At 43.1% G+C, this 12,009-nt stretch overlaps 1 protein-coding gene across 1 annotated transcript in view; it reads right to left on the bottom strand.

The window, feature by feature from the left end:
• Positions 1–252: 252 nt before the first annotated feature.
• LOC141271500 (NXPE family member 1-like) overlaps positions 253–12,009 on the bottom strand; it is a 182,140-nt gene continuing 170,383 nt past the window's right edge. The window contains exons 5-6 of the mRNA XM_073681563.1: positions 1,811–2,017; positions 253–788 (exon numbers count right to left, since the gene is read on the bottom strand). Of these exons, the coding sequence (XP_073537664.1) occupies positions 253–788; positions 1,811–2,017 (743 nt within the window). The remainder of the gene's footprint in view (positions 789–1,810; positions 2,018–12,009) is intronic.

Below are 12,009 nucleotides of genomic sequence, written 5' to 3' on the forward strand. Positions count from 1 at the left end.
CATCTTTTTTTCTAAAAAGCCTCTTAGATGTTTTGAGAGAATTGGCAGGTATACTTATCAGCATTGTTGGTTGTAGAGAGTATGTTCCTGCGTTACAGACAACTTATTAATCTAAACATTAAGGCATGTGTTAATATTTCTTTCATCAATTTGTCAGTCAATAATGATCATTGATCAAGTCATGATGTATATGTTATCAATCTTTTTAAAGACTACTTTGAAATAGAATCACACACTAAAACAATGCCTTATCTAACAGATGAAGCTCAAGAATAGATTAATTTGGTTTCTAATAACAACCTCAGGAGGGTGACGATCATAAGATCCAAAAGCAATAGTCATATCCCAAGCATCAATAAACTGAACATTGAGTCCTGTAAAGATATTTTTCATCAAGAGATATTGGACATATCCATGAAAGTCACTGAACCTTTCTGCATCAAGATTTATTTCTCTGGTGTTTTCTGATTTTATGATGATTTTTGTATCTGGGCTTCGAACAAACAGATTTTCAATGGCAGTACGAATATTGAGGAGTCGCCTGATGTACAAATGAATCGGAAAGGGCCGAAAATGTAGTCCTAGAGAAATAACGACAACAGTGTCTTGGCTGCCAGAAAGTTGGTCAATTTCATTGAAGATATAGGTATTATCTCGTTGAGTGTATGAAATGATAGTAACAAATGGGTGCCCATGCTTCTTCCATTGGATATATAGGTTATTTTCCAAATCTAATGCCAAATGCATCTTGTGAGCACCACTTCCATGGAGATCAAAAAATTTCAGAGCTGAGAAAAGATTAAGACAAATAGTAAGATACAGTATATACATCTTGACTGGACTCTATTTTCTGTATTAGTTTCATAATAATAAGAAGCCAGGTATTTGTTTTCTCCTATAGGCTATTTTCATGACCTTTGGGCCAATTTTCTTGCTCTTGTTTGGTACAAAAGGATTTCCTTTTGAAAGGAAAGTTTTGACCATGTTCTCTCAAAACCAGCTGAGAAAGGTGATGGGATCAACTAGAAAGACCCAAGAGTAGCCAAGTATTTGGCTTCAATTGTACGTACATTTTTGAATATTGAGGATTATGATGGGATATGATGGGATTCAAAGAGTATAATATGTGATATGCATATTGATAACAGCAAACACCTTTATGATAGGTTTGCTTCCTTCATCTTCTATTTCCTGAAGTGCCTCCTAGGAGCAGGACGTTTAAAACATTAACGCTTCCCATAATAATAGTTTTGTTATAATATGAGAGAGAAGTGGTTGTGAAGCTTTTATTAATATATTGAGGGTTGGCATTCCTTTTAATGTTTTTTTGTTTTAACAAAGGGAATGGGGATAAATGGCTGCTCCTCTGACTGCAATTATCCTGGGTAACAAACGAGGGGCATCTTAATGAGACAATCTCTGTAGATATTCCATATTTGGGCAAATTATGTAAAAAAGGAGGGTATTCTACTTGGGACTCTCCAATGTGTTACATGGACAACCATGTGAAAACAGTTGTCTCTGCCTCTTCCAGATGCAAAATGCTAATCCTTGTTTTCACTCAAAGCAGACAATGAAGGACAGTTGAGCTATCACTTTACACAGTAGACTGTAGGTGGCTTTACATTAAGGGTGTATGCCAACACTTGTCTAATGTGTATTGGACAGTTTTACAAATCATGCCACATGTTTCTGAGGATCAGCCTGCACAAATGTTTTGTACTGGGGCCATCAATAAGTGTGGTCCAGTGCTGAGCCTATGCCAATGTATAGGAGATCCCCTTCATAGAAAAATGCTAGTCTTACTTACTTGTCAAGAGCCATGGGAAATACTCTATCCATTGACGTAATGTTGAATCTCCCATTAAGTAAATCATTTTACCAGCTACACATTTGTTGATGGATGGTAATGTACGCAGAGTGCAATTTGCGCTATACCATTGGTTTCTGTAAAAATAGCCACTAGGAAATGGAGAAGACATTCCAGTTTCACATTTGGATTTAGTTGTAAAATTTTCTGTAAAATGATTGTGTGAAAGATTAGTAGGGAATTCAATGTTACAGTAAATTTTCAATTTGTAAAATTCAATGTTACAGCAGGTTTTCATTGTGTAGGTCCTTGATGCTTCCATCAACGATTGTACTATACATACTGTTTTACACAAGACTACATTTAGCTCAAATCCTAGCCCACTTACACTTTTGCAATTGCTATTTCCATCCAAATAAATAATAATAGGCATTGGCGCTAGGGCTATCATCACTAGGCGTTTGAATACCTTGTCGCTACAGTCCACTACAACTCCAATTCATCAGCTCATAAGTGATTTCTCCAGAATTATGGCTGAAATCTCACATTTCATAGAATCGTAGAATCATAGAATGGTAGAGTTGGAAGGGACCTCCTGGATCATCTGGTCCAACCCCCGGCTCAAAGCAGGATTCACTAGATCATCCCAGACAGATATCTGTCCAGCCTCTGTTTGAAGATGTCCATTGAAGGGGAACTCACCACTTCTCATGGCAGCCTGTTCCACTCATTGATCACCCTAACTGTCAAATAGTTTTTTCTAATATCTAATCTGTGTCTCCTCCCATTCAGTTTCATCCCATTGCTTCTAGTCTTTCCTTGTGCAAATGAGAATAAAGATGGTCCTTCTACAACGTGACAGCCCTTGAGATATTTGTAGACCGCTATTAAGTCTCCTCTTAGTCTTCTTTTTTGCAAGCTAAACATTCCCAAATCCTGTAACCGTTACTCATAGGACACGGTTTGCAGACCGGTCACCATTCTGGTCGCTCTTCTCTGAATTTGCTCCAGTTTGTCGATGTCTTTTTTAAAATGTGGTGCCCAAAACTGGACACAGTATTCCAGATGAGGTCTGACCAAAGAGGAGTAAAGACCGATAATGACTTTACGTGATCTAGACTGTATGCTTCTGTTAATACGTCCCAGAATTGTATTTGCCTTTTTTGCTGCTGCATCACACTGTTGACTCATGTTCAGTCTATGATCTATTAGTATACCTAAGTCTTTTTCACATGTACTGTTGCTTAGCTCTATTCCTCCCATTCTGTATATGCTTTTTTCATTTTTATTGCCCAGATTTTGGCCCAATCAATTTATCACTGATTTGCACCTAAAAAGAGCAGTTCTGTGCGCCTCACTAGTAGAGATGAGCGTTGTTCTACTCGAACTGTTCGCCAATCTCAAATTCGAGCTGTTTTGGGCGGTGTTCGAGCCGTTCGGCGAACACGAACAATTTGAGAAAAATTCGGCTGTTCGAGGTTATGTTCGATAACTGTTCGTGCACCAAAATCATAACTGGATTTTTTCTCAGTAATGATGAAAATTAATGTTAATACGCAGTTTGAGTGTACAGCGGGGTGGGGGGAGGGGCAGGGGATGGATCTCTGCAGGAACAATGAAGATCTCCATTTTTTTTTCTCTTTCCCGCATTTACAGTGGGGAGGTGCAATCTGTCAGCCTATCAGCAGCGCACACACGGAGCGAAGTGCTTTTTATCACACAAGCAAGGGCATGTGTCATTGGCAGTGTATGTCACATGTCCTTGCCCTATAAGACCAAGCCATTTTCCCCGTCGCCACCATTTTCTCACTGCTGCAGCTGCGTGTTAGACGGCACCGCTGTTGCTGTGTGCGCTATACCTTGTTAATTTCAAGCCAATTTTCGCACAAATATACAGATAGCTTGGGAGTAGGGAATAGTTGTGATTGCAGTCCTTTTAAGGACTAGGTTACAGCATTTCCTACGACTTTAATCAGGCAGGTCTGTGCTCTTAAATAGATAGGTTGTGGGAGTAAAGACTAATTGTAATTGGAGTCCTTTTCAGGACTAGGTTACATCAGTTCCTATCAGTTTTTGCCAGGCAGGTCTGTGCCAGTGCTGTGCAAGTTTTTTTCACAGCATTTGGCTGAATCTAGCAAAGCTAATCCTTTTTGGCCTATTGCAGAGTGTGTTAGTCAGTGGAGTAGCCTATCTGTGTTGCAAGATATACCACCTGTGTATAGAATACCAATTTTTTTACTGCACCTAGTGAAGTAAAATCTTTTGGGCATAGCATCATTCTATTAGTCCATCTATACTGACCTCCATCAGGTTGCAAACTGAATCTAATTTTTTTCTGCATCTAGCTCTGAAAAAATATTTGGCCTTCTAGCAGTGTGTGGGACTTGTTCTATTAGTCCACCTATACTGACCTCCATCAGGTTGCAAACTGAATATATTTTTTTCTGCATCTACCTCTGAAAAAATATTGGGCTTCTAGCTGTGTGTGGGACTTGTTGTATTAGTCCATCTATACTGACCTCCATCAGGTTGCAAACTGAATATATTTTTTTCTGCATCTACCTCTGAAAAAATATTGGGCTTCTAGCTGTGTGTGGGTCTTGTTCTATTAATCCATCTATACAGACCTCCATCAGGTTGCAAACTGAATATAATTTTTTTCTGCATCTAGCTCTGAAAAAATATTTGGCCTTCTAGTAGTGTGTGGGACTTTCTCTGTTAGTCCATCTATACTGACCTCCATCAGGTTGCAAACTGAATATATTTTTTTCTGCATCTACCTCTGAAAAAATATTGGGCTTCTAGCTGTGTGTGGGTCTTGTTCTATTAATCCATCTATACTGACCTCCATCAGGTTGCAAACTGAATATAATTTTTTTCTGCATCTAGCTCTGAAAAAATATTTGGCCTTCTAGTAGTGTGTCGGACTTTCTCTATTAGTCCATCTATACTGACCTCCATCAGGTTGCAAATTAAAAATAATTTTTATCTGCATCTACAGTACCTCTGAAAAAATATTTGGGCTTCTAGCTGTGTGTGGGACTTGTTGTATTAGTCCATCTATACTGACCTCCATCAGGTTGCAAACTGAATATATTTTTTCTGCATCTACCTCTGAAAAAATATTGGGCTTCTAGCTGTGTGTGGGACTTGTTGTATTAGTCCATCTATACTGACCTCCATCAGGTTGCAAACTGAATATATTTTTTTCTGCATCTACCTCTGAAAAAATATTGGGCTTCTAGCTGTGTGTGGGTCTTGTTCTATTAATCCATCTATACAGATCTCCATCAGGTTGCAAACTGAATATAATTTTTTTCTGCATCTAGCTCTGAAAAAATATTTGGCCTTCTAGCAGTGTGTGGGACTTATTCTATTAGTCCACCTATACTGACCTCCATCAGGTTGCAAATTCAAAATAATTTTTTGTATGCATCTAGCTCTGAAAAAATATTTGGCCTTCTAGCAGTGTGTGGGACTTTCTCTGTTAGTCCATCTATACTGACCTTCATCAGGTTGCAAATGAAAAATAATTTTTATCTGCATCTACAGTACCTCTGAAAAAATATTTGGCCTTCTAGCAGTGTGTGGGACTTGTTCTATTAGTCCACCTATACTGACCTCCATCAGGTTGCAAATTCAAAATAATTTTTTGTATGCATCTAGCTCTGAAAAAATATTTGGCCTTCTAGCAGTGTGTGGGACTTTCTCTGTTAGTCCATCTATACTGACCTCCATCAGGTTGCAAATTAAAAATAATTTTTATCTGCATCTACAGTACCTCTGAAAAAATATTTGGGCTTCTAGCTGTGTGTGGGACTTGTTGTATTAGTCCATCTATACTGACCTCCATCAGGTTGCAAACTGAATATATTTTTTTCTGCATCTACCTCTGAAAAAATATTGGGCTTCTAGCTGTGTGTGGGTCTTGTTCTATTAATCCATCTATAATCCATCAGGTTGCAAACTGAATATAATTTTTTTCTGCATCTACCTCTGAAAAAATATTGGGCTTCTAGCTGTGTGTGGGACTTGTTGTATTAGTCCATCTATACTGACCTCCATCAGGTTGCAAACTGAATATATTTTTTTCTGCATCTACCTCTGAAAAAATATTGGGCTTCTAGCTGTGTGTGGGACTTGTTCTATTAATCCATCTATACAGACCTCCATCAGGTTGCAAACTGAATATATTTTTTTCTGCATCTACCTCTGAAAAAATATTGGGCTTCTAGCTGTGTGTGGGACTTGTTGTATTAGTCCATCTATACTGACCTCCATCAGGTTGCAAACTGAATATATTTTTTTCTGCATCTACCTCTGAAAAAATATTGGGCTTCTAGCTGTGTGTGGGACTTGTTGTATTAGTCCATCTATACTGACCTCCATCAGGTTGCAAATTGAATATAATTTTTTTCTGCATCTAACCCAGCCAATAGTTTTGGCCTAATACCACAGTTTGGCCACTCAGCTCTGCTCGGTTACCATCCATTGTTTTTTTGTGCAAACAACTCCAGAGTTGTGAATTAGTTAACCACCAAAATGAGTGGAAAAAGGCCTGCTGCTGGGGGAAAGGGGAATAGGCGTGTTGGGAAGGGGAAAAAAGGTTGTGTCCGTGGGGTAGGTGTTAAAGCAACAGTAACATCTGCAGAAGAAAGACCATCTTCCAGCCAAACTAAAATGTCTACTTCTTTTAGCGGACAATGTGATAAGATCCCTTTCTTACGGCCACGCCAATCGCTACAAATTCCAGATGAGGCACAAAAACAGCAGGTGCTTCAACAGATATCAAGTGCTCCTTTAAGTGGGCTCTCCTCCACATCAACTTCAACATCACAAATACTCCAGTCCTCAAGGTGTCACACAAATCGCACTTGCTTCCTCACAGCTCCCAAATCTCCAGCTGCCCGTCTGAGTATGAGGTAGAACAGATGGTTGAGTCTGCAGAGCTGTTTACTCATACTATAGCCTGGGAATCAGAGGTCGACTCCAGCGCTTCTGTGAATCCAGACGAGGAAATGATCTGCACTGATGCCCAGAATCTTTATGAGTCGGATCCAGGACCAGACGCAGAAGGTTCTGACCATAATGTAGACCCTCATTCCCAAACTGTAACTCCTGTTGGTGGAGACAATGAGGAAGACGATGATAAGACTCAAATACCTGATTGGAGCGACAACTTTAGTTTTTTGTCAGGGCAGGAACAGGTTGGCTCTGAGGACGACGGGTGTGATAACACACAGGGTGATGATGATGAGGTTGGAGATCCCACTTACTGTCAACCCACAGTCAGCCAAGAGATGAGGTCAGCAGAGGAGGTGGAGGAAGATGCTAGTGACGACGAGGTCAGGTTGCGCCTTCCTGGACAGAGACGTAGTACTGGAAGCACGTCAACAACTGCATCCTCAAACACAACTCTGCCTCTCACCACAAGTCGTGGTGGCTCTTCAGGTCGCATGGGTGCTAAGCCTTGCATAGCCTGGGCATTTTTTCAGATCGATAAAGATGACCCAACTCGTGTTATCTGTAACATTTGTCAGCAAAAGCTAAGTAGAGGCAAAAAAATACATAGTTTGAGTACTTCATGCATGAACCGGCACATGGACATGAAGCATAAGTTGCAGTGGGAAGCTCAGTGTGCTACAATGCGGCCTAGACGGCCGGGCCAACCACCGTCTGCCATATCTTGTGCATCCGCGGCCTCTTCATCCTCTGTGACTGGGGGGACAGCAGTCACACCTGTTTCGGGGCGCAGACCTGCCACCTCTTTACCCGCAACAGCCAGCGTGATTGGCAGGTCATCATTTTCTTTGGAGGTGGTAACACCAGCTGGTGTTGAGCGCTGTCCGACATCGATAGCACCACCTTTGGATCAAGGCAACCTAACATGTCCGCCTGCATCTTCCTCACAGACCGGCAGTTTGCCGGGGACACCCTTATCAACCCCGTCTAAGCACAATAGCCAGCCCTCAGTCCCTCAGATGTGGACAAGTAAAAGACCATTTCCTCCTAGCCATGAGAAAGCTAAGAGGTTGAATTTCACCATCTGCAAGCTCTTGGCTACAGAAATGCTGCCTTTCCGCCTGGTGGACACAGAGGATTTTCGAGACCTTATGTCCATCGCAGTGCCCCAGTACCAGATGCCCAGTCGGCACTACTTCTCAAAGAAAGGTGTGCCTGCGCTCCACCAGCATGTCGCACACAACATCACCGCTTCTTTGAGAAACTCTGTGTGTGACAGGGTGCATTTCACCACAGACACTTGGACGAGTAGGCATGGACAGGGGCGTTACATGTCGCTGACTGGGCACTGGGTAACTATGGTGACAGCAGGACAAGGGGCTGCTGTCCAAGTCTTGCCGTCCCCACGAGTTGTGCGTCAATCCTCTTTATGTCAAAGTTCCTCCACTGCTTCTGCCTCCTCAACCTCCTCTCGGTCTTCCACCTGCACCCAAAGCCTGTCTGGTCATGCCACAAGCTTTCTAACTGCGCAGAAGGGATCCTGCACACCTCCTTACTATGCTGGCAGTAGGGCTCAACGTCATCAGGCGGTTTTTACTTTGAAATGTCTGGGAAATGTGAGTCACACAGCTGAGGAGTTGTGGTCAGCTCTGGAGAACCAATTTCATGAATGGCTGTCTCCACTGGACCTGAAACCAGGGAAGGCCGTGTGCGACAATGCTGCAAACCTGGGTGCGGCCCTTCGCCGGGGCAATGTCACACACGTGCCTTGTATGGCTCACGTGTTGAACCTGGTTGTCCAGCAATTTTTAGCCCACTATCCCGGACTAGATGGCCTTCTGCAGAGGGCACGGTCGCTGTGTGCTCACTTCCGCCGTTCGCATCCCGCAGCTCAGCGACTTACATCTCTACAGAAGTCGTTGGGCCTGCCACTTCACCGGCTAAAATGCGATGTGCCTACCCGGTGGAATTCAACTCTGCACATGTTGCAGCGACTGTGGCAGCACCGACAAGCCCTGGTGCAATACGTTCTGACGTATAGCCTGGGCCAACGAGATCCAGAGGTGGGGCAAATCACGCTGGAGGAGTGGTCTCAGATCAGGGACCTATGCACCCTTCTGCACAGTTTTGAAATGGCGACGAAGATGTTTAGTGCTGATGATGCCATTATCAGCATGACTATTCCGGTGATTTACATGCTGGAGCACATGTTAAACAGAATTCGGAGTCAGGTGGTGGCACAAGAGGAGCTGGAGGAAGTAGAGGAGGAGGAGTTGTATGCGGAAGGGCTAACATCTGCAAGGTCCAGACGGTCGGCAGCACCAAGGCGGCAGGCATGTGAGGGTGGGGGAGATGGTTTTACCAGGGCGCATGGTAGCAGCCAAACTAGTGAGGAAGGTGCAGGAGCCCAGGAAGAAGTGGAGGACGAACTGATGGAAGACTCATCAGATGAGGGAGACCTTGATCACATTTCTGTTGTGTGAGGTTGGGGGGAGAGGACAGAGGAAGGAAGCATGATTGTTACCTCGCCACCAACACAACAGGGACTTGGTGCTCCTGGATGCGCAACACACATGAGTGCCTTCTTGCTGCACTACCTGCAACATGACCCTCGAATTGTGAGAATTATAAATAATCCTGACTACTGGGTTGCCACACTGTTAGATCCCCGGTACAAAAGTAAATTTGCCGAAATTATTCCTGCCATAGAAAGGGATGCACGCATGCAGGAGTATCAGCAGAGACTGTTGCAGAATCTTACATGTGCTTTTCCACAAAACACCAGTGGTGCACGTAGTGAATCTCACAGTTCCAACTTGCCAACCGTGGGACCGTCAAGTGTTCAGCACTCAAACCGTAACAGAACCACAGTATCTGCTGGTAACATCAATTTTGCGGAATCATTTCACCACTTTTTTAGCCCATCCTTTGCAAGGCCACAGGAGACAAGAAGTCTGACACATAGTCAACGCCTAGAGACGATGGTACAGGAGTATCTCCAAGTAAACATTGAAGCCACGACTGTGTCACTGGACCCTTGCTCTTTTTGGGCTTCCAATCTGGATAAATGGCCGGAGCTAGCCACTTACGCCTTGGAGATCTTGTCATGCCCCGCAGCCAGCGTTCTGTCTGAACGTGTGTTCAGCGCTGCTGGTGGTGTGCTGACAGATAAGCGTACGCGGCTCTCCACTGATAATGTAGACAGACTCACGTTCATAAAGATGAACAAATCATGGATCCGAAACGACTTTTCTACCCCTGTGTCATCCTGGGGAGAGTAAAAGCTTGATGATTGGTTAAAATCACCCTGCCAACCGTTTTAAGCTTTCAAATTACTAATCATGTTTATCTGTATCTTGACTGGAAAATAATTTGGGCTTTGTAGCAGTGTGCAGCACTGATCCTATTAGGCCATCTATAATAAGCTCCACCAGATTTAAAATTAAAAATAATTTTTAGCTGCATCTAGCCCGGAAAATAATTTTGGGGCTCCGAGATGCGCAAGACACATAAGTGCCTTCTTGCTGCACTACCTGCAGCATGACCCTCATATTGTCAGAATTCGAAGTAATCATGACTACTGGGTTGCCACACTCTTAGATCCCCCAAACTTTTCGATCAACCTTTTCATTTTAATAAAGAACAAAAAAATGGTCATTTTTGAAATTATAAGCATTAGCAGGTTGTTAGAAACTGAAATCAAACAGTTTTCAACTCAAAACTTTATTCTAGGTGATATTACATTTTCACATAGGACCCCTTGTTCGAAAGGAGCTTCTGAACTCTCTCGTCCATTGAATTTGTCAGGTTTTGGATGGTTTCTGCTTCAATTGTTTTGCATGAGGACAGAATACCCTCCCAGAGCTGTTGCTTAGATGTGAACTGCCTCCCGCCATCATAGACACTCCTTTTAATGATGCTCCAAAGGTTCTGAATGGGGTAGAGGTCAGGGGAGCATGGGGGTCACACCATAAGTTTGTCCCCTTTTATGCCCATATCAGCCAGAGATGCAGATGTTTTATGTGCAGCATGAGATGGTGCATTATCATGCAGAAAAATGATCTTGCTGTGAAATACACGGTTCTTCTTCTTGAACCATGGCAGGAAGTGCTGTTTGAGAAAATCCACATACATTATGGAGTTCATCTTTAGCGCCTTCAGGGATCCTAAAGTGGCCGACAATCTCTCTCCCCATGATTCCAGCCCAAAACATTACTCCACCTCCTCCTTGTTGGCGCTGTAGCCGTGTTTGCGTGGGGTGTCCATCAACCAGCCATCCTCCACTCCATTCATCTGGACCATCGAGCGCTGCACAGCACTCATCCGTGAACAAAACAGTTTTGAAATCAGTCTTCATGTAATGTTTGGCCCACTGGAGCCGTTTCTGCTTGTGTGAAGTGGATAGAGGAGGTCGACAGGATGGCGTATGCACAGCTGCAAACCTCTGAAGGACCCTGCATCTTGTTGTTCGGGGGACGTTGGAGGCACAAGCAGCTTCAAAAACTTGTCTGCTGCTATGACAAGGCTTTTTTGCCGCTGCTCTTTCAACCTGATGTAATTGCCTGTAGGAAAGAGTCCTCAATTTGCCCTTATCAGCACGCACACGTGTGTACTGTGAATCAGCTACATACTTCTTGATTGCCAAGACACTTCATCCTGATCATCGCACAATGTTGATTGTAGTCATGCCTTGACCTAAACACTCCACAATTTGTTGCTTCTCAGCAGCCGACACATCCTTTTTCTTTCCCATTTTGGCAGAAAATGTAGGCTGCTTAATAATGTGAGAGAGCCTTCTTAAGTAGTCTTGCCTTTCATTGGACACACCTGCCAAACTAATTAGCACAGGTGTCTGCAATTGCTTACAGTGATATAAAGAGCCCTGACACACATCACCATCAATGAGTTTAACTGACAAACAAACAAATTCTTCCCTTATCACTCCTAAACACTTTTTGCATAATAATTTGGAACGCAGTGTACATGTGCTTTTCCACAAAACACCAGTGGTTCACGTAGTGAATCTTACAGTTCTAACTTGCCAACCGTGGTCTGTATGGAATTGTTCAATAAAGGGCCCAAAATTAAGATAACATAGATGGGAGAGGTCTCTATGAATAGGAATTCCTAAGTATTTGATACCCTGTGAGGGCCAGGCAAAGGGAAAGTTGGACTGGATGGAATCCTATATGGATTTGGGGAGGGAGACATCGAGGGCCTCAGACTTCGCTGCATTG

This window comes from Phyllobates terribilis, unplaced genomic scaffold (assembly GCF_046119375.1).
Source record: "Phyllobates terribilis strain yellow unplaced genomic scaffold, ASM4611937v1 Scaffold_5__5_contigs__length_657084704, whole genome shotgun sequence".
NCBI classification, from domain to species: domain Eukaryota; kingdom Metazoa; phylum Chordata; class Amphibia; order Anura; family Dendrobatidae; genus Phyllobates; species Phyllobates terribilis.